The 22,778-nt window shown below is 39.1% G+C and overlaps 1 protein-coding gene across 5 annotated transcripts in view; it reads left to right on the plus strand.

The window, feature by feature from the left end:
- The window catches only part of ZNF106 (zinc finger protein 106), a 38,606-nt gene extending 16,520 nt beyond the window's left edge, over nt 1-22,086 (plus strand). For 3 of the 5 annotated variants that reach the window (XM_071558327.1, XM_071558325.1, XM_071558328.1), the window contains exons 6-22: nt 622-1,249; nt 2,126-2,195; nt 2,989-3,143; nt 3,239-3,299; nt 3,583-3,921; nt 7,152-7,932; nt 8,326-8,381; nt 8,858-9,003; nt 9,313-9,447; nt 10,369-10,485; nt 11,219-11,410; nt 13,067-13,129; nt 14,040-14,159; nt 14,984-15,055; nt 16,185-16,256; nt 16,864-17,010; nt 17,986-22,086. In XM_071558327.1, the coding sequence (XP_071414428.1) occupies nt 622-1,249; nt 2,126-2,195; nt 2,989-3,143; nt 3,239-3,299; nt 3,583-3,921; nt 7,152-7,932; nt 8,326-8,381; nt 8,858-9,003; nt 9,313-9,447; nt 10,369-10,485; nt 11,219-11,410; nt 13,067-13,129; nt 14,040-14,159; nt 14,984-15,055; nt 16,185-16,256; nt 16,864-17,010; nt 17,986-18,042 (3,211 nt within the window). In that variant the 3' untranslated portion in view covers nt 18,043-22,086. The remainder of the gene's footprint in view (nt 1-621; nt 1,250-2,125; nt 2,196-2,988; nt 3,144-3,238; nt 3,300-3,582; nt 3,922-7,151; nt 7,933-8,325; nt 8,382-8,857; nt 9,004-9,312; nt 9,448-10,368; nt 10,486-11,218; nt 11,411-13,066; nt 13,130-14,039; nt 14,160-14,983; nt 15,056-16,184; nt 16,257-16,863; nt 17,011-17,985) is intronic. The other 2 variants (XM_071558329.1, XM_071558330.1) reach the window with 2 other exon arrangements.
- Nucleotides 22,087-22,778: the final 692 nt, after the last annotated feature.

The raw sequence follows: 22,778 nt of genomic DNA on the forward strand, positions 1-22,778 counted from the left end.
CCATAGATAATAGTAATCTGCTCAGGAAAGATTCTAATCAGTTCATAATGGTGGCTTTAATATCCACATATGGATGGTAGCAATACATTTGCTCTTCCAGTTGTAGCAATGGGAAGAATGTAAAAATGCCATCAGGATGGGAGTAATGCTGTGAGAGTTGCTTATTTCCTTTTTTTATTCAGCACTACAAGAAATGCTTGCATTGCTGCAGGCAGTATAAATGCTCCCTTTTCATTGCTTAATCTTTGATACGCAGTTTGCTTTTGTATTGAGAGGAAGCAGTTATATAATACTGCATTTTTTGAAACCTTCTTTAAACATGAAATTTTTTGAAGCATCTTGAACAAATGTCACATTTGGTTATTCCAAACCTGGCTTGGAATAATCAACAACAGGATTTCTGACTTGAAAGTCAGTCTATCAGTTCTTAGGTGCTAAATCTGGTTCTGTGGTACGCAAAAGATACTCCATTGCCAGCTGAGGTAGAAAGCATGGAATACCAGTGTAAGGACTTGCCAGATTTCTTCCAGCACTACTGTGCATATGGGAATGGGGAGGCTTCTCTCTACATTTAGCTGGCTTGTAATGTGTGTATTTATTTTTCTTTTTATCTTTTGAAAGGTTTGGCATAGAAATGGTGCCTCTTGTTCAAAATGACCAAGAGGGTCTAGAACTCAGTGAAGAATCTGGTCTGTCTACTCTAGAAGGATTTCAGTGGGAAGGGATTTCCTTAGCAGTGTCTGGCTCAGCCAGGAAACGTAGCTTGTCTGAAAGCAGTGTCATAGCAGACAGAAATCCTGCTTACAGCTTTTTCAGTGAACAAGCCAAAATAAAAGAAAGTGGGCAAAGGCAAATAATTGCAGCCAGCCACTCACATCGCGTAGCATCTGGATATGAGGCAAGCACTGACATTGAAGCTGAGCTGAAACAGGAGACAGAGACATCATCTCTTGCTTTGTCACCTTTTATGTCTGAAAGAACTGAGAATAGTGGAAGAAGTCATAGCCTACCAGCCACCTCTGAGATCACAGGCCTCATAAAACAAGACCAAGAGATTCCAGAGAAGAGAACACCTCTTCTTGAAAAACAAAATGTACTAGAGATCTCAGAAGAAGATCATCCAGCTTCAAATAGTGCTTCACTTCTTGCAGTGTCTAATAATATTGATGCAGCTACAGACAGTAGCTGCACATCTGGAACTGAACAGAATGACAGCCAAGGAATTGGAAAGAAGCGAAGAGCAACTGGAGTAAGTGTGCAATTCTGTCCAGCTTTGGTGCCCTAAAAATGCTTTTCCCTGTCAGTGGTGATTCAGCATTGGAATGATCTTTGCAGGGAGGACTTTCTCCATTTGATTGTCTTGTACATTGATAACAATAAGCTAATTTGCTTGTTTGACTTAATTTTCTTTGAGAATTTTTTCCATTCCACTTCCTAGTGCAGTACTTCCAATTACATTTTTTTTTAATTGGTAGGAATGACAAATGCTCTTTATTTAGTTTGGTACCTGGCACTCTATGCAGGTAAACAAGAGCTGTTAAAATAGTTCAGTGGAAGTACTTGGTTTTGTAGCAAGAATCTCTGTGTTCCACAATTGAAATGGAAGCTAGGTTGTAGTAGAAATTTGTTTTCCTTAGATGCTCCTACTTTTATGGTTCAGCAAGGAACAACAAACCTTTTTACAAAATTAAATGCTTAAAATAATGTACTTAAATCTGAATTTATTTCACAGTCCTGTCATGGACTTATTCAAAGGTAAAAAAATAATTCTGTTGAAAAATGGTTTTGCTATATGCAGAAACCAATAATTTTAATTCCTCACTGTTAAATACTCTAGACCTTCAACTAAAACAGTAGAGCAGAAAATCTGACTGAAGTGTGATCTTAAACATCTGAGTGAGAAGGCTGTTGGCTTATTTGTTCCCAGTTGAAATGAAAATGTGGCACTACTTTGTTGTCTTCCCTTTTATGAGCAAGGCAAAAGATGACTTACACAGGAATGTGCAAAATAAATTGTGTTCTTGTCTGTGGGTACAAGTAAAGGTTAAAAGACAATGGATGTTTGACTTTTTGATTTAGACAAAATTGTTGTTGGAACTTTTTAATATATGATTTTTATTTGCAGGAGGGATCATCTCCTGAAATTCCTAGTCTAGAAAGAAAGAATAAGAGAAGAAAAATCAAAGGTAAAAAAGGTGAGTGAATATCACATGTATCTGGTGTAGCGGTTACAAATACCCAGTGGTATTTTGACTAGGCTAAAGTAGCAGTTCCTTAATGTTACTTGGGTGCTTCTTGGGCACTTAATGAACATCATAGGGTGGAGTGCTCACAAGTCTGCAACACATTCTTCTCTGAGGATGTCTATCTTAATTTGTCAGAAGTTGATTCTAAGAAAAGGCTACGTATGTCCTTTGTGCTTGCAGTTCATGTTCCTGATGGGACCTTTGCTTTTCCCTGCTCAGGAAGGTGAGGTTTATTGCCTCTTTGGATGGAAGTTCTGAAGGGAGAAGCCCCCATCACTCCCTTCTAATTCACAGTGCAGCTTATCATTTGTAATTCTGGATGGTCTTACCAGAAATTTGTACTCTCCATAATTTGCTCTGTGTACTCTTTTCGACATCTCTGGCAATATTTTCTACTTTTACGCCTCCTCTGTCCTTAATGGCAACGAATGTGGAATGCCTCAATCCTTCCAACTCCTGAAGAAAACTCTTATTCTGGCATTAGACAGATCTTTCTCAAACATGCCTAACACATCAACCTCACTATGTATCAAAATAAATCATTTTTGTTTTGGGCAGAATATTTTCTTTGGGAATTAAACCATTGCAACCATCTGGGAGTTTTGGGGTCCAGAAGGTGGCTTGATCCAATTCATGTGATTTTTACATTCTGAGGTGGTAGTATTTACTGTGATATCATGTGTAATGTATCTTAATATATTGTTCAGTACAATTAGACTCTACATTTCATTTTTTTTTCCAGAACGTTCTCAGGTAGACCAGTTGTTGGCTATTTCACTGAGGGAAGAAGAGTTAAGCAAGTCCCTGCAGAGTGTGGACACCAGTCTCTTGCAGGCTAGGGCTGCCCTGCAGGCTGCCTATGTCGAGGTTCAGCGGTTCCTTGTATTAAAGCAACAGGTAACAGCAGGCTTTTGAAACTGAGCTACAAGTAGCAACCTGAAAAACTGCCTGTTAGATTAGTAGAGCTGATACAAACCACAACTATTTTGCAGATAACAATGGAAATGAGCACGCTGAGAAGTCAGAGAATTGAGATCTTGCAGGGGCTACAAGGTACAGGATACCATAAAACTACAACAGAATACTGATTCTTATATTCTTGAATCTGCTCATATAAACTGTGCAGTAGAATTGTAGACTTTAAAAGTGAGGTCTTTATTGTCAAATGTGATCTATCAATTTTAATAGTGACATTTAGTGGCTTTTTGTCAATTTTAATTTTCCTTGACTGTCTGCAAGAAATGAGTTCTTGGCACCACTAAATTTTATTGTAAAATATGAACTTTTTTTTTCTGTTTGTTTTTTTTTATTTGTTTTATTTGTCTTTTGCTATTAGAAACATATGAACCTTCTGAACTCTCAGAGGAACTTTCCTGCAGTGTCTTAAGTGAGAGAAGAAACAGCAAATCTCAGATGGCAGCTGATTTAATTCATGCAGGCCCTCTCCAGCCCCTTTTGGACCCTTTGTATTCTTCTGTATCTCCACTGGGAGCTTCTGTTCATGTAAACACACTGCCACCATTCCAGCCTCCTGGCAGCACACCTGCTGATACTCCTGACTCAGTACAAGTCAAACGAGAACCTGTGTCTCCAAAAGGCAAAAAGGAAAATGTTAATTCTGTACTCCAGAGCTCTCCATGTGCTTCACGAGCAGAAGAGGTACAGCAGAAGAATGGTATGTGTAGCTTTGTTTTGTTTTAAGAGAATTAGCTTTAAGAAAATCCCCAGAAGAATATAAGGTTTGTCTCAAACCTACCATCTGTCATGCAGGGATAAACACCCATTAGCTTGTGTAGGACTTTTAGTTTTGCTTTAAAAATAGAACAAACATGAATTTGAAGGTTATGTCCTCTTAGAATAATTGACCTACTACATTGAGAGTATTCTGTGTTTTAATTGGGCCCTGCTGGATAAGCACGAAGAGTATAATTTGTAATATTAAAAATAACACTCCGTCATCTCCTAACTGAGTGTTTGGCACTGTTCACTTGTGTGAGAGGAGTGGGAGTGAGTAAGGGAGGGTTTGCAGTGAAGATAAGGGTTTGCTTTTGTCTGGAGGAGAAACAGGTGAATTAACTGAACTACTAATGGAAAAGCTACTGCCTCGGGAAAATGAGATCTTAATGGCTGTAGCTGAAATAGCCCAGTCCTTATTTAGACAGTTTAAAACCTGTGAAACTTATGTGCTGTAGTCTGTGGTCAAAGGCTTAAATGGTATTCGTAGTTTCCACTACAACTTGATACTGTGACTGAAGGAAGAAACTGAAGATTAAAAGCTTAATCATCCCTTACTTTCCTAAGAACCTGTGAAGCAGAGCACTCTAATGACAGTTGTTTGTTTGCCATAGCAATGTCACTTATCCAAACCCTTGGATAATTTGAGCTAAAGATTCATAAGATCAGTCCTTGTTAAAAAGAGCCAACACACTTTTTTTATTTCCACTTCAACTGAAGTGAAAAATACTGTTGGGAAAAGCCACATTATACTTTTATAAGCATATTTTTTTCTTAAACACAAGTGTTGGCTGAATTGAGGCTTAGACTTCTTTAAATACAAGAATTTGTTTTCGGGGGTTTTTTATCTTTTTGCTGTGTGTGTAGAATTCTGTATAAACAGTGTTCTTTGTGCTTTTTCAGTCCCCATTGCATTTCCTGTCTTCCAGTCTCTTAAATTACGTTAATGTAGTATTGTGAATTTTGCTTCATCTCTTTCTGGAGGATTTGACAGGGACTGTGAAGCCCTGGGGGTGTACACTAAAGTAAACTTGAAGCAGGTGGAGAATCACCTTTTGTGTACTGTTTGCATTGTTAGGGCTCTGCTTTTAGGAAGCCACTACTTTTCCTTTGCTTTCCCATTTTTATTTCCATATGCCATAGTGTTATGTGCAAACATCAGTGAAAAGAGGTGTCATTTTTCTTTAATGTTAGAGTTGGAAAACTGAGAATAAAGATTTAGTGTTCACTGGCTGCAGTGGCAAAAAGTGTCTTGCTTGCAGAATCTTCAGACTTCACAGCTGAGAACCTGAAGAGGTTTTTTATTTTTTTTCTTATGAAGATGAACCTTCAATGTATAGGCATATTTATTACTTCACTAATTACTAGAAATCTCTTAGTCACATCAGTGTATTTTTCAGCTTCCTACAAACTTATTTTTGCCATGTTAAAAGCAAGAATATTTTTTGGTGTTTGTTAAATGAACATAGATTTGGTATTGATGGACTTCTATATGTGCTTCATTTAAAATGGGTCTGCCATCAGATGAATTTGATAAATTGGAGGGAAAATAAGTGTTTACCATCAGGTAAATTCTGTAATTTGGGGAAGAGGAATTCTCTCTGGGACAGATGGTTTATTTTTTTAGGGTTGAACATTTGGCTTTTCAGCTTCCCTAGGAGGTTAGCTCAGCCTTGGTTTGAAGGAGCTGATTGCATTTGTTTTCCCCTAATCGCCAGCAATCTCTCCCACCTACAGAACTGAGTTATTCTCTTTTCTTACACTACCGTGGTGCTTTACTCCTTCCTTTCCTAATACCTGCAGTACTCCAAAGGCTGAGAATAACTTCTGGGTTAAGAAATCTCAGTTTAAGTTGCCAGTTACTATTACTTTCCTGTTCCAAAGCTGACCAAGTTCCTTCCTTCCCTCTTCCGGTGGGAAATAGGGACACATGATATTAGGGGCATATTCACAATTTCAGGTTTTGTGTGCCTTCTTCTTAGTATAATTCAACACCATAACTGTTCAGACTTCATCTAAGCATTCATTTCTTCCGTGTAGAGAATTTTCTATCAGGTTTGGCAGCTGAGTATGACAGTTACGTGTCCAGGGAAAAAAAGTCTTTAAAGTTTTTCATTGATTTACTTTAAATGCAGCATACCCTATAGTCTGTTAGCAAGTTCTGGTTTTATCTTGGAATTTCCCATCTGAGGAAGTTGTGGGTGAGATATTCTCATTTTGGCTGTTTCTAGTTGGGTGTGTAATTCCAAAGGGTCACATTTGTACTGTGATGTGTAATATGCTTTTGGCTAAGCATTACTGTGGGATTAATTGCTTGCTTCTGAGACTGAAACAGGGAAGTGTTTCGAATACTGCAACTTCCCATTCGCATTGTGTGATCTCACCCAGTAAATGCAGTGAACTTGAAACATCCTGTTCTGGATTTAGTTGCTGCAAATGTAACTGGGGAATTTTAGAGTGTAGGAAACAGCTGTGAGAAGCTGCCCTTAGTCTGTCTCAGTTGAAAGATTGGATTCTTTTGTTTATATTAATTCAATTAAAATTAAATGACAGAGTAAGTTTGCCTCATTGCTTAGTCCACCACAGAGGAACTAACTAAACTAACAAAACCGATTAACTAAAGCCTACTCTCATGGCTGCCATTCCAGGATAGAAGGTACAGTGCTACAGAGTGGGTTGTGCATGACTCACCAACCTAGAATTAGGTCCAAATAACTTGGTAGAAGTAACTTATTCAGATGGGTTAGGCACAAGGTCTTCAAACTGTGTCACTGAACAGCTGAGTCGTGCTTGGCATGCATCATTCCTACAGCAGTCACAACAGCTGGTAAGGGAGCACATGGAGAGGGGTGGGAGCATCTAAAACCAACAATGTAGGATTCAACAAAATTTGGCAGAACTGTAAAAGCATGTAGTCAGCTAACAGCTTAAATGATGAGCCCCATTCCTTTGCTTCTGGGTATGTAGATGGACATTTTATTCCTCAGCTATGCTTTTTTAAAGGCTGGATAGCTGACTGAAATAGCAGATCTGCATGTGCACATAGTTTTCAACATGTAGGATTATGTATTTTACATGCATAATTGTGAACAGAAAAATGTGGGGAGAGCCATTTTGCATAAATACATATTGCTCTATGAATTGAATATAATGCTAGTGTGTTTTCTTCAGAAGAGACCAACCAGAAGACTTCAGTGTATCCAGTCATTTCTGCAACCATATCCCTATCAGAGCTGATGTCTTGTTTCCAACACACTAATCAAGATGTCCACAGGCCTCCTGCAGACATGGGAGAGTCTGAACTGCTTGGGAACCTTTCTCCTCATTCACTGTCTGTTTTCAGCAAAAAAGAGACAAATGAGACAGTAGCTGAAGGATTTTTACTGGATCAATGTAACACTTCTCTTTCAAAGAATCCAGTCCTGATAGAAGTGCCAGTGGATAAAACCCCCAAACTGTCAGCAGACCCATCTGAGCGATACTTGGCAGCCACTGTAGTCCCAGCAGAAAAAGGGAACACGAGGAGGAGAAGGTTAAGGAAGAAGAAAACTCTGAGGGCAGCCCATGTGCCAGAGAACAGCGATACAGAACAGGATATGATTGACTCCAAGCCTGTTCGGAAAGTTAAGGGTGGAAAGGTTCCTAAAGGAGAAAAAGTTACTACATCTACTCCTCCAAGAGAAGAGAATGGAGCTGCTGCTCAAAGAGCAAGAAACAAAGATAAGAATGACAGTGATGCTTCTCTGGAACTAGTGGAAGTTTCAGCACCTCACTGTGAGGTGGTTGATGTTGGTTCATCAGAGTCAGGAGATGAGAAACCAGACAGTCCATCAAAGAGAGATTCACACAGCTCTGTGGATCAAGCACTCTTAGAGGCATCTTGCTCTGGTTATGATGAAGTGACTTCCACCAGTGAAATTGGCACAAATTGTAGGAATGACGGGAAAAGAAGGTGAGATGATTGTAGACCTCTCAAAACTGAAAGTGTTTTTATACAATGTTCATGAGGTTGCTGTTTTGTTTTTTGTTTTTTTTTTTTTTTAAATTCAGGAAGTCCTACAACATCAGTAACTTTGAATTTCATCCAGGAGTCAAATGAGAGGCAAAATAAAAACTGACTTGGCTTTTTTGGTCAACAGCTGAATGTGTTTTGTTAACTATTAATTTCTCTTACTACAAGAATGAGGCTGTCCTTCATGGAAAGTTTGTGTTTAAGCTTGTCTGCCACAATGTATTTTTTACTGAGTGCAGAATCTTATGTTTTGGAGTATTTCTTACACCAATATTTTGTCTGAAAATGAACATGCAAAATCCGGTCTTGCTAATCTTTATTTTTGTGTTACAGTGTGGCTGACATGCAGACTTCCATATCAACACTAAGAGGATCAAAGAACTCCTCAGGTATATCTTTTAAGCTTTCTTTCTGATACTTAGTATGTAGTACTTGCAGGACTTTGAGTTTAGTCTTGATCAAACTTCTTCCAGAGGAGACTTTTGCCCTGAAGATAAAAGCCTGCACTCAAAACTCAAGTGGGAAGTGACGTGTACTTACGTCATCTCTCTTTGAATGCTTTGTGCCTTGACTCCTCCTCATCCCTCTGCCCCCTCCTACACAAACACTTCCGCCCCACAGTCTCTGCAAGAGCTGTAGGAAAAACAATAATACAGTCATTTTTATATTTTAAAGGTATTTCTGGACTTCATGTCATATAAAGGTCTTTTTAGTATTTTATATTGCCTTCTCTCACTTTCATGCTCCAGGTGGGACCCCCAGTGAAATTTGACTTTAAGGTCTGCTGGTTGGCAATACAAACAGCAGTAGTGTGTGTTTGCTTTAGTGTGTTCCCATAATCAAAGTACACATCTCTGTCCTACAGAAGTGTCTTCGGAGCCAGGTGAGGATGAAGAACCTACAGAGGGAACCTTTGAGGGACACCTGGCTGCAGTGAATGCCATTCAGATTTTTGGGAATTTGTTGTATACCTGCTCAGCAGACAAAACTGTTTGTGCCTACAATCTTGTTGTAAGTAAGGTTGTGATAATAGTGTTAAATGAACTGCAATCACAAGGTTGCTTTTTGTAAAGCCTGACTGTATAGCTAAAGGAAGCAGCTGCTTGCTCAAGTGCCTAATTTGTTTTATACTATTCTTTTCTTCAAACCTCTCTTCTCCCCCTCCATAACCCCTTCTCCCTATGAGAGGGGCAAGGCAGATAGATGGCTGCATGTGTCCTACTCTTTTTTTAGCTGTCCTGCCTCATTCTGTTGGGCACAGAATATCCTCAGAGGTATTAGGGGCCTTTACGCTGACAGACTCTATGCTTTCCTTTTTAGAGCAGGAAGTGTGTGGCCATCTTTGAAGGACATACTTCAAAAGTGAACTGCCTTCTGGTCACTCAGACAAACGGGAAGAATGCTGCACTCTACACTGGCTCAAGCGACCACACCATCAACTGTTACAATATCAAGGTACTCAAACTGTGTCGATTAACATATACTGCATTTTTATGCAAGTGTTTCTTTACAAGTGTAAGTTAAAAAAGCCTTTTAAATGCATATGAGCTGGACATGAGCTCCCTCTTCATATCTCCTTAGAGCAGAGCAGAAACCTGCCTCCACAAACCACACAGCAAACCACTGACTGACTAACTGCCCTGATCTTTCGGCTAGCTTGTCAGTAGAGTTTTTTGCCAGAACAGTATGACATGATCCCAGCTGTTTGGGACACCAAAGTGCAGGATGGTTGTTTGGCCATGAATATAGCATTTATCTTGCTGTATTTCTAACTTCCTTGCTTATGGAATATTCCTAACTTCATTGTTTATGGAAGGCACTGCTCTGTCTCTAGCTGTACAGCAGCTATAGAGAGAACAAATCTCTCTTATTCTGAGGGCAGGTGAAATAGCAGACTAATACTTCCTGAAACTGGATGTTTGAGGGTAAACGATAAGAAGGCTTGCCAAACCTGTGACTTGAAGGACTAGAAAGTAAATAATGCTCCAGGGAGCACACTGCCAGAGGTTTTAAACTATTGAGTTCCCTGTGGGGCAATTCAAGGGGAATCCTCAACCTCAGACATGTAAGAGGGTGGTTTTTATATATACATCTATAGTCTGTAGTCTAAATTTCCATAGAGGTTAGAGGTTGTGAATAGAATAAGCACACAGGGTTATAACTGGTTGCTGAAGTACAGTCATGTCTCAGAGATGGTCCTGATTAAAACCAGGATCAAACTGGCATGTGACACTAGACTTTAAGATGTTTTTCTCCAGCTCTGTGGGTTTAAAAAATGCAGCCTTGCAGGTGAAAACTATCATTTTACTTGAGGCTTTTTTCCCCTGAATTGTTTTCAGTAAATGAAATGCTTTAAGTACTTCTTTCTGTTGCCAGACCAAAGAGTGCATGGAACAGTTTAAATTGGAAGATCGAGTGCTCTGTTTACACAGTAGATGGCGGATCCTTTATGCAGGTCTTGCAAATGGCACTGTGGTTACTTTCAGCATAAAGGTTAGTGTGTTTTAGTATTGGCACCTAAAAGCCTGTTGTGATACCGTTTCCACTTGTTTCTTTCCATTCTTTCTCTAGAGTAGTAAATGTTTTTGGAATGAAAGTATTTTAGTATAAATGGTCACTCTTGGCCCCTTTTGGTCCTTTATTTTGTCTGTGCATGAAGCATTCCCATCTCCCTGTCCCTTTGGTTATCTTTGTTTTAGCTGCTGTATTGTTGTTATGTTTTTCCTTAAGGCTCCTCCTGGTCTACTAGCCTTGTGTCATTTCTGATGCAGCTGATTGTATGTGAATCCTCCTTTCTTGCCCTTTCCTGTAGTGTGAGAGACTTTAACATCTTGGTGGTTTTGCCTGCTCCACTTGCAGTTACAGAAGAGACTCATTCATGTGTTTTTTTGGCAAAGAGGTTTAATCAGCAGTCCCTGTGATGTTTAAAAGTGAATAACAACTACTATTTAAATAAGTTATTTTTTCTGATTATTCTTTTCATGGATTCTAGACTTAATTTCTCAAATTTATCCTTACAAATTTATCCTGTTTTGCATTTTTCACATAACACTGTTTCCTTTCACTGTTCTGACTTGGAAGGAGGATTTACTTATTGCTGCTGAAATTGTGTGTTACTAAACTGAAATCAGATGCTTTAACAAGCACAACACAAAAAAGACTCAATGCTCTAGCTAGTGTCACAGCAAAGTTTTATTCTTGAATGCCATTTTTTTTCCCTGATCAGAATAATAAACGGGTTGATACCTTTGATTGCCATGGCCCCAGAGCAGTGAGCTGTCTGGCCACAGCTCAGGAGGGAGCACGCAAGTTGTTGGTAGTGGGTTCCTACGACTGCACCATCAGCGTGCGAGATGCGCGGAACGGGCTGCTCCTCAGAACCCTGGAAGGTCACAGCAAGACTATACTCTGCATGAAGGCAAGTGTCTGAAAATATGTTTTGACAAAGAATGCTTAAAATTATGTGGTTTTAATTCTTCATCTACTAGTGAGCAGTTTGTAATAGGAAATAGAGGATTTCTCCATTTCAAATTATAAAAACTGAGTAATCTGGTAGGAAAATTGTGTTCATCTGGCTGGCATATCACATGTCCCAGCTGTCACACATACCAGTGTTTTTTGAACCCTCAGATGGTGATTTCACCGGTTCCTTGGGCGGTCTGTTCCAATGCCTGACCATCCTTTCAGCGAACAAACTAATATCCATTCTAAACCTCTCACAATGCAACTTAAGGCTGTTTCCTCTTGTCCTGTCACTTTTTACTTGGGAGAAGAGAGCAACCACCACCTCACTGCAGCAGCCTTTCAGGTAGTTGTAGAGAGTGATACGGTCTCCCCTGAGCCTCCTTTTTTCCAGGCTAAACAACTCCAGATCTCTCAGCTGCTCCTCACAGGACCTGTGCTTTAAACCCTTCACTGGCTTTATTGCCCATCTTTGGACAATTCCAGCCACCCTCATGTCCTTCCAAAACAGAGCACTGGAGATGTGGCCTCACCAGTGCTGAATACAGAGGGACAATCACTGCCCTAGTTCTGCTGGCTACACTGTTTCTATTAGAGGCCAGAATGCCATTGGCCTGCTTGACCATCTGGGCACACTGCTGGATCATGTTCAGCCACTGTCAACCAGCATACCCAGATCCTTTCCCTCTAGGCAGCTTTCCAGCCATTCTTCCTGAAGCCTAGTGTTCCAGGGTGTTGTTGTGATCCAAGTGCAAGACCTGTGTACGAAGCATGTTTATTTCATATTGTTAGGAGATTCAAGCGATCTTTAAGTGTGAATTTGCTAACAAAAGGAAAGCTGAGGAAAAGATGAAGTTAGTCTTCTTGTGCCCTGATAGTACAAACCTCAGAGGAAACTGGAAAAAATGAACTCAAGAAGTATTCTTTTCTAATAGAAGAATCACTAACACTTATTCACAGGTTTCTGGTTCCTGAAGTTATGAAATGGAACATAGACATGTCTGACTGTTTTGCTGTGAGCACTATCATGTAACAAATAGGGGATGACTTCCGTAAATTTTGTGTGTCGCTTTATTTACTGTAGTGCAGTGGCACAGCCCTTTTTTTAGCCCTTCAGGCTATTCTGGTCGTTCTTCAATGACAGCATGCTGTGGTCCCTACATAATCCATGATGGATCTGGTGAGCTTTGTTTCTAGAGCAGTATTAGGTAGGAGCATCGTTTTTAATACATGAGCAGTGTATAAGCACACAGCACATCCAAAATTCCCAGGAAACAATGGGCTTTGCTGTGCACAGGCAGAGCAGCATTCTGCATTCAGTTTGCTTGGTCCCTCATTTGCTGCTGACCTGTGCCTGAGCATTGTCCATAGGTAGGATACATTAACCTGGCGGGCTGCAAGTTAAGAGCTTCTTATGTCAATGCCACAAATCTTAGTTAAGGTATCATAGTACATTTGCTAGCTCTTATGTAAAGAACTCAGTGCATGCCTTTTCTTCATATTCTCTGTTGATTTTAAGTCTGTCAAATTTAGGAAGCACTACAGTACAACTGAACTGAACAGCATCTTAATATTTTACTTGCCCATTTCAGTATCTGTTTTTTTCTGTAAGGTTGTGAATGATCTGGTATTCAGTGGCTCCAGTGATCAGTCTGTCCATGCACACAACATTCATGTAAGTCTCATTTATAAGGATGGAATGACTTTTGCTATTAAGACAGTGAATTCCTATGCTGTAAAGTCAGTATTTCCAGAATTTTTCACTGACTGGGGCAAATTATTTCCAGAACAGGAAGTCTCATGATTTTGTTAAAGTGACTGACTATGCACTGTAGCTAACTAAATATCTGTGAAGAGTACATGAACATGCTGACTCTTGTCATGCGTTTTTACCTGGGGATCTTGCTTTTGCAAATAGTACTACAAATATGCTGATAATAATGGAAAGGGTTCAGAGCAAAGCTGTGTGAGATACTGTGGTGGGGGAAGAGTTTCTTTTATTACAGGAAAATCTTGAGGAACACAGTGTTCCAAACTAGATAGCTCAAAAACTGTTATGAATGTTTTGTCTGTAGCCTGCCACTCTCTCCCTCTTTATGCCATCTTTCACGAGTCCTAGCAGAAGCATTCATGTAGCTATACAGTAAGTTAATCTAAACTTATCAGAGGTAAGTTTAATTGACAAAAAAACAGATTTCTATGTATTTAGGTAAATTTCCTCACTGATCCTCATGGCTACATAAATACTGCTGGTACTAAAATAGCACAGTACTAGTTGCAGAGTGGGTAAGGATATGTAAGTAAAGGTGGAAAGAGAAGTAGAAGAAGATAAGAGAACTTTACACTTAGCATTTCAATTGTACTGGAGTGGTTCTGTGTTAAGATGGGTAGACAAAAGGATGAAGTAGTGTTTGATCATAACCTAGACGTGCCTTCACAGGAAATGGAAGTCTAATACAGGGGTCTTACATTTTTGAGTATTGAGTATGGAAGGTAGCTACCCTGTCTAGGTTAGGTAAGGCTGTTTTGTTGTTTAAGAAAAAACAAACCAAACACCTCTTTACCTTTGCTTTTTCTTGCTGCAGACTGGAGAGCTGGTACGGATCTATAAGGGCCATAACCATGCAGTGACAGTTGTGAACATTCTTGGGAAAGTGATGGTGACAGCCTGTCTGGACAAATTTGTTCGTGTTTACGAACTACAGGTAAGAAAATAAATGGTTACTAATGATGTTTACCTAATATGCGTTAATTATTTTGAAGTCGGGGTGGTCCCATGGTGTAATGGAGAGCACTCTGGACTCTGAATCCCAAGGACCTGAGTTCAAGTCTCAGTGGGGACCATCCCCTGGCAGTTCAATGCCTCCCTGCCATCCCATCCCATCAGATCTTGGATGCTCAGCAGGGTCAGCCCCGGTTAGTACCGGCTGCTGTGACAGTCCTGAGGACTTCACTGTCACTGTCCAAGCTCGCTCGGCCGTGGCAGATGAACCTCAGGACTGAAACGGTGGGGCCACTTGTGCACACGCTGAGCCTCACCTAAAAAATCCACTGCGCAGGCTGGAAGGGCACACCCATGTGGGGAGAGCCCTGCCCAAATCTGCGTTCGAGAAGTCTGGCCATACATACATTTTGAAGTCAAATAGAAGTCATATTAGTGATTACTAGTCTCTGGCCCATCCCTCTCTTTCCTGTCACTCAGAATATAGAGTTGTCTCACCAGCCAAAATACATGGGTTCTAAAGCACGTGACCTAAACCATTTCTTTAGAACCTGGGTGATTCTAAGGCAATGACAGCTTTGAAGAAGGGGGAAATATTAGTTTTGTCTTCTGAAAGATCAAGTGCTTAGTTGGACAAAAAGACTCACAGAAGCAGTGTAAATAAAAGGTGGCTACAAAGTTAGAAATCAGGCAGAGGATTTTAGCAGCTAGCAAGGAAACTACCCTTGGAAGCATTAGCCTTTGCACGTCTGTGAAAAGTGGCTGTTGATGTCATGCTATTAAATGTCTGTTTCTGTTCCTTCCCAGTCGCACGACCGCTTGCAGGTGTATGGAGGCCACACAGATATGATCATGTGTATGACCATCCATAAGAGCATGGTAACTTCCTTCTTTTCACTGGTCTTAAAGGGAAGGGTGTAAGTGCCACAGGCATATACAAGACAGGTTAATTTTTTTCAGATAAAGAAATCAACCTGTTGTTTGACTAAGAACAACTCGAAAATGCAGCCAAAAATTCAAGTTGTTAAAATAGCTTTGTATTTATGTAATATTGTTATCTGGAGAAAAATTAGCTTTGTAGTCTTACAACAGTAGTTCTTTTCACCATGATGGTTATGATGAAGAGTCCAGAAACAGTAAAATACTTCCCCTTTTTTAAGTGTTAATCCTGTTTGACTTTTACTCAAGGGAATCACAGAGATGCTAGAGAAAAACTTCACCCACAGTCAAACCTCTAGTAACCTTTTATAGAACATAAACAAACATATGCAGTTGATTTAGGTGCACAGGTTTCTTCATGCATCTCGCCTGCAAGATAAGTTTCAGAAGCACTTCTGAATAAATATTTCTCAAAATAGTTATTAAAAGTACTTATTTGCCAGCATGTGTAGGAATTTGCTTGCAAAATTGCTTTGAGATTGTAAAATAAAAGGTATAGTAGTGATATCTACTAACAGAGAAAGGAAGTCCAACAGAACTGATTTCCTTCTAATTGGAATAAGTACTTGCCAAGCTTCACATCTCATGTGACTATAATCCAAGACTTGAACTGTCTCCCAGCGGTGGTCTGTTGTGGGCATTCTCAAATCAAAGAGTGTTGTTCAGATGAGAATCTTAGCAGTGAGGAAAAGATTATAATTTTCTGTAGTAGTCTTAGTAGTAAAGTGTAGTCTCTTACACACAGCAGATTGGCTGTTGCATCGTAGTGGCAAATTTCCAAGAGACAAAAAGACTTGAAAAAAAATAGTAAATGGCATCTTTAACTTGCAGGGTTTTCTGTGTTATGCGAGGACTTTTTTAACAATGAATGATTGTTATGGGATTATAAAGGTCTGGCATCCTCTTCTTAAAAAAAGGATAATACTGCTTTTTTAAATATAGAAGCCTTGCATGTTGATATTTATTGTCTTTCACCTAAAACACTCTACACTGAAGCCTCCTTCAAAATTTTATTTAAAATTTTTTCCTAATATTCCCAGCTTGGTTATCGATAAATGTTTCTTTACAGATCTACACTGGATGCTATGATGGCAGTGTCAGAGCTGTGAGACTTAATCTGATGCAAAATTATCGTTGCTGGGTAAGGTGTAAAATGTTTAACCTTCCTTTGTTACAGAATTTCCTGGAGGTGGTCTTTACTCACTTAATATTGAATAGCTTGACATTTAATTTATTATCATTCGTTATTTTTTTATAAAATGTGTATGTACTTTTTATATGTAGGTATGTATCACTAGTTCAATTTTTCATTGTCTTTGGTGTATATATATATATCTGCTTTGGGGCATATTGAAAGTTTAAGTTATTTTTCTTTCTGGCAGTTTTTAGATAGTGACATGTAACTGTTTAAAACCAAAAACTTCAACTGAGTGATATAGAAAAGCTGATTTGCTCTGCTAGATAACTCTGTCACAGGTAGCCTTAAATCTTGTAAAGGCTTAGTTCCTGTCTTCCTCCTGCCATTCCTGTTGATAGACTAGGGCTTGATAGAGGCAGGAAGAATTTCTGTAAAGCTGTAACTAAAGGAACAGAGACCATTGAAACTGGAAATGGAATAAGAAGATGAAAAACTTCCTGAAGGGGTGTGTGCGTTAACAGCTTTGGAAGAATATTGTGAAGTTGCAAGAAGAAAAGCATTAGCTAAAATTGTATTTCCCTGGCTTATTCTGGTGTGTTTTTTCTCTCAGTGGCATGGATGTTCACTGATCTTTGGAGTTGTGGACCACCTGAAACAGCACCTGCTAACTGACCACACCAATCCTAATTTTCAGACTCTGAAATGTCGTTGGAAGAACTGTGATGCTTTCTTTACTTCCAGGAAAGGTTCCAAGCAGGTATGTGGTTAGATTAACATGGTCGTATTTGACAATGTAAAATACTTTATATAACCACAATTGTGGAATTTGATCCTATTTCTCTTAAAAAGAGTTAAATTTTTCTAGTCGTAACTGGCTTAACCGCATATGGTTACGGTCATACAGGGCGTGCAGGGTTCAATTCAGCCTGTGACAGATGAGAAGTGCAGCTATGAGAACTTGGGATGTGGCCCATTTAAAACAGCTTGATCCTAAAATACTACATGGAAATGGTAAAATTCTTAAAATCTTAAAGACATTCTACTCAAGATACTAGTTCTTGAAGTAAAAAGATATTTTTAAGATAAACCAATGTTAGCCTTGAAAACCGGTTTTTATCCTTTTATTCTTATCTATCACTACCCCTTTCATTGTTCTGGATGATGATGCCATTTATTTTTCACATGAGATTGTTAGCAAAACTAGTCTTTAAATAGTGGATAAATTTCTGAGTACAAGTTGGCACAGATGGGGAAAAAATAAGAAGGCATGAGTTGAATTATGTGATGTGGAAAGGGTTGATTGGTGGGTGTAAGGAGGGCTGTTACAGTCTGATTGGTAAAATCCACATTTTACTCTTGGCAATATGTACTACCTTCCTTTGAATGCTTTTTAAAACATGGAGAGGAAGGTTTCTTTGATAACTAAGAAACCAAAGTAGATTTCTTAATTTCTCTTTAAGCATTGGCTTTGGATATGATGTGTCTATTTGATTTGCTCTTCTAGTCAGAAAGAAAACCCTTTTACTTGCCTTGAAGTATGTGGTATGTGAAATACTTTATATATGTGATTTAATAGCTTGATATTGATATTTATCTTTTTAGAAGCTTTAAGCCAAACAATTGTGTTATTTAGAATGTCACTTTCACTGAGGCTTCAGAATCTTTTGTCAAGTTTTTTGTGGGTTTTTTGGTTGATGATAATTTTTTTTTTACGTCTCTGGTTCTTTTCTAGGATGCTGTAGGACACATTGAAAGACATGCTGAGGATGACAGCAGGATTGACTCATGAAGCTTTTCACCTCCCACATTGGGAAGTAATTTTATATGTCAAATTATTCCAAATAGCATCTGTTTCTTAGTCTTTCCTCTTTCTTTTCCAACTTGGAACACAAAAACTGAGTGGGTCTGAAATGCATCACTACAGAGACTGCAGGTTGCATTGCACTCTGTAGCAAGGCTAGTCAGTAGAGACTTAGCCCAAATTCTTGCAACTTTTAATTCATTGACAGACAAGAATATTCCCTTCTCTTGTCTGCCTCAGGTTTTTTTGTTAGGTTTTTTCCCTGGTGTTATTTTGTTGTTGTTTGTTTAAGGTGTGTAATCTTTGGGAAATCAAGAGGGGTGTAGAGAACTTAGATTCCAATAGGTGCTGGTGTTTGCAAACTCAGCTTGAAGCCTGTTAAGTGTCTAAGATATGTCTGTTTGTATGTTGTATCCAATTTTTTAGCTGATTTTAATAAAATTATGCAAACCAGAATATCACAAATTCTAAATGTAACCCGAATATCCACTGTACATTTTTACTTTCTTCATAAAAAGAAAAGGTATTTTATGGAGACTGGAATAAATTAATTTTTGTAATGTTAATTGTAACTTATTTTTTATTCCTTGTGTAAAAATTGCTTTAACTGGCTCAATATATATACCGTGATAGATACGATGCCTCCTGAGGTATTTTGTTTATGTGAGGGGAAGGAGTTATTTCTCAAGAGTTATGCCAGTAGCAGCGAAACAGCCAGAACGGTGGCTCCACCATGTGCTTTGCAGTCTCGTCTTTTTAAATAGAGCTCTTTATGTACTGGAAAGAAATAAGTATCTGTTTTTATTTTAGTTAAAGACCACTATAACCACTGCTACCTTGATACAACACCATGGTTGGATTCCTGATTTTATTTGGAATCTTAGTGACTGAGTTTTGCAGTCCCATGTCTCCATGGCACAGCAAACTAAATGCAAAGGCACTGCCTGAGTGCATCCTCTTAGATAGTGATTTGTTTCTGCTGTGAACTGGTGTAATTGGCTCGGGCTATGTCAAGTTCACAAAAACTCAACTGGAAAGATTGGAGCAGGACTTTAAAGTACTCAAGCAGAAGCCGAGGATACGAAATGCATATCACATGTAAAAATCTTGTTTCTACTGCTGCACAGAAAGTACCACAGAGAGGCCAGTGCAGAAAGGGAGACTGTTTCTACTTGCAGGATTCCTGTGCAGGTGCCCCTTGAGGGGGAACACTTCACCTATGAAGTTCAGTGAAATGTACTTCTTGCACTTGAGATCCTCTCTGCCATAATGACAGCAATTTAGCAAAGAACCTGCTTAACACAGACTAATCTAGCAAGGAGCTTTGTGTTCACTTCTGCCTAACTTGCTGCTCAGGATAAAGCGAGCAGATTTTCTTTAAACTGTAACAGAAGATGAAGACAGACCAGTGTCAAGCAAAGCTGCTTATAAATTAATCCAGGGCTTTTCAAAAAAAAATTAATATACTGTTTTTATGGGGCATCTCTTTTACCACTACTTTGAGACTTGCCAGCCATAGACCAAGTAAGTTTTACAGCCTCTCTCTTTGACAATAAAGAAGCCTTTTTAGGACAAGAAAGTGAGGGAAGCCCAAGGATATTCCACTGGCATCAAACAGGAACTTCAGGGCCTTTCTGAAGTACACTGGTTTTGCATTATCTTAGTGGACAAGCATTTCTCTTTAATGGCTTGACATTATTTTTTTTGTGAGACAGGAATAAAATATGAATGAGATGCAGTAGCATCCTAATTCAAAGACATGGGAATCTCTGAGGTTCCAATGCTTTTGTGGTGATTTATTTCTGGCTTTTTGTTTTGGTTTTGTTTTTTTTATTATGTTTGTGATAGGAAGAAGCCCCAGTATGTGGGTCAGACCTCAGGCTATTTTGAGGGTGTTCTTGTATTGGTTTTGGGGGATGTTTTTTTGTGGTTTTGGTGTTGGGTATTTTTATCTTTCTATGGTCTGTGGATGAAGCAATTCAATAGAGATTCAGGTTCAGTGAGGTCTTTAAGCAATGTAAATGTTTGCTGATGGAGGCTCTAATCCTCTCAAGTCTCTGAGAGTGTTTTTTCATGACCTAAAAGCAGAAGACTGCATAATACCTAAAAATCATTTCCAAAACTGATGATATTCAAGAGTTCTTCTGTGAGCTTTCTGAACAACAGTAAGGGAGGATGGGAGTGTGGATGTCTCAAGCTGGACTGTGCTTGAAGTGAAGATATGGAGCTGTTTCCCCAGGGCAAGTGTGTGGGGCAATAGTGTGTTCTGGAAAATGGTGTGTGAGAGTAGGTTTTGTTACTTTTTCCTTGTGATTCTTCACATTCTTTCAGCTGTTTTCAGGAATGTGTAAAGGTCTCTCTCACTTGCTGTTGCAACAAACACAGTTACTACAGTTTATCTGCATTCCTGATTGCTTGTTGGGTTTATCTTTTCTAGTTGGTGGAAGTAGTCTTCCTTTTCTTGTAGTCCATGATATTGCCTAATTTGTCTTTGAAAACAGTCCTGAGAAGTCTGGGCTTCTGAAGTCCAACCTTAGCAGTGGTGTCTTTTGCTACTTTTTAGGTAATTTCAGATACATTTTAAGAACCTTAAAATGGCTAAGAGGTGGGAAAATAGCACAGTTGCACGAGTGGAAACTTTTGCTTCTTATATTGTCAACAATTTTAAAAAATTCTCAGGGGTTAAGAGGAAAATGGTCTACTGCTTTGTCATGGGGATATCTTGAAAGGATTTTCAGTGTTGTGCAGCTGTGAAAATCCCCAGGCTTCTGTCAAGTTCTGTGGAGAAGTTTCCTGTTCAGCTGGAATTCAGTGCCAATTTCACTATTGGCCATTCACTTCCTCTGGAGGCAATTGCAGAAGAGAAATGCCAAACTAATGCATTGGCTTGGTATTCAATAATGAGGTTCTCTCTGGTCTTGAAACTTAGGGGTTAGACTATACCTCCAGTCAAAGAGTGTAATGACTTCAGGAAGGTGGACTGTGTGTGAACTTTAACAGAGTAACATTTGCATGAAAAGCAGTACTGCACATCTGAAGCCTGTTTCAGGACTATTTATTTTTTGGTTTGGTTTGTTTTTTTATGCAAATAAAAAGCTGTGGGTGGAAGAGTGAGTAGAGTGAGGGTTTATTTTGTGGTTAGCTGTGGGGGTGTTTTATTAGTTAAATGTTAAATAATGAGTTCTGGACTTGCTATATGGCTGACTACATATGGCAGGCCCTTTGAGGGCCTTTTGGGCTTGGTCTGGATCCATTTCTCCTTTCTCCTTCAAATACAGGGAAAAATAACAGCTATCTGGCAGTTCATAATTCCCTATGGCCTAATGCTGCTGCTTCTGTACATAGAAGGGGATGGAGGGGAAACTGCTGCAGACGTTGGTACAAAGATGCATTAAATATCCCAGCTTCTGCTTACCTTGTGTCACTCGTGTGGATTACAGACTTTAAACATATTATCAGCACATAAGTTGACTTCTGCAAAATAGCAGGAGCTTGGCTGTGTGGGGTGCTTGAAGTAGTGCAGTTCGTAGTGCACATTTTCTGTACAATCATACCAGATCAAGGTAAATGATGACTGCAAACTTGCAATAAATGGCAGAGACAATGCTTTTCCCTTCTGTTGAACTAAAACACAGGTACAGTTGAATCTTGGTTTACAGGCTTGCATGGTACTATAATTCAAAGTTGTCCAGAGTTGCAGAATATGTGAGGAAGGATAAGGAAACGGTTTCAGCTACTGTTTGTAAAATAATTTGTCTTCAAAGATCAAACTGTGTAGGTATGTATTCTGTCATATGTGCCTGCCAGGTTTCTCAGATTTCATTTTGCTGTAATGTTAAACAGTCTTTTTGAAGATTGTATGTGGAATAAAAGAACTTGATGAAGTATTTGACCTGTGTAGAACATGTGCACAGCTCGACCATGGTTTTCATCTCCCACTTTGGTACAAAGCTGTGAGTGTAATAATGAAACTTCACCTGGCAAAAGAAGGAAAAAGAAGAGAAAAAAAATAAAGTTCTTTATATTATTATGGTTTGTCGGTCTGATTGTCCTTTATTTTAAATACAATGACTCTTTCATAGCATTTGGTAGAACTTGACTTTGTTCTGAATTTTTTTCCTATCTTAAGAGGGCTGGATAAGATCAGACAGGCCACTTTAAAGCTCCAGCACTGGCAGGAAAGTTAGAAATGTGCAGGAATTTCAGACCTTAATTTGGCAGGGAGATGGAAACTCTCCACTCAATTGGTGCCTCCAAGATGATGCACTGCCTGCCTTGCTTCATGGCGAGATGCAGGAGAAGTTGGTAGTTCACTCACCAGGACTTTAAGGACCAGTTTTGAGGTGCCAGTTAAAAATCCTGATTTTTGACCTTTTAACTGATGGATTTTTTTTCTCTGAACATCCCAACCTCTAGAGCATCTCTGTGATACTTTTTGTACAGAAAATAATAACTTAGCGGAGGTAATGCACAGCTGGAAGCCAGGGCTCCGAGCTTAAAAATTATTTGGGTTAAAACAAAAGGTGAATTTAAAGAAGAATAACTTCTCTTTGGATAACTAAGGATTTGCTTACTCTTTCAGTAACTTATAGTGCAAGACAACATTAAGGACTTAGTTTTAGTGACCTTTCAGTTAATGTGCTACTCACCAGAATAACTTTGAGTGGATGCTACAGTTTATTTTCAAAATTTTGCTTTACAATCAATGGCTTTGCTACTTTTCA

The sequence above is a fragment of the Pithys albifrons genome, chromosome 6, assembly GCF_047495875.1.
Source record: "Pithys albifrons albifrons isolate INPA30051 chromosome 6, PitAlb_v1, whole genome shotgun sequence".
NCBI classification, from domain to species: domain Eukaryota; kingdom Metazoa; phylum Chordata; class Aves; order Passeriformes; family Thamnophilidae; genus Pithys; species Pithys albifrons.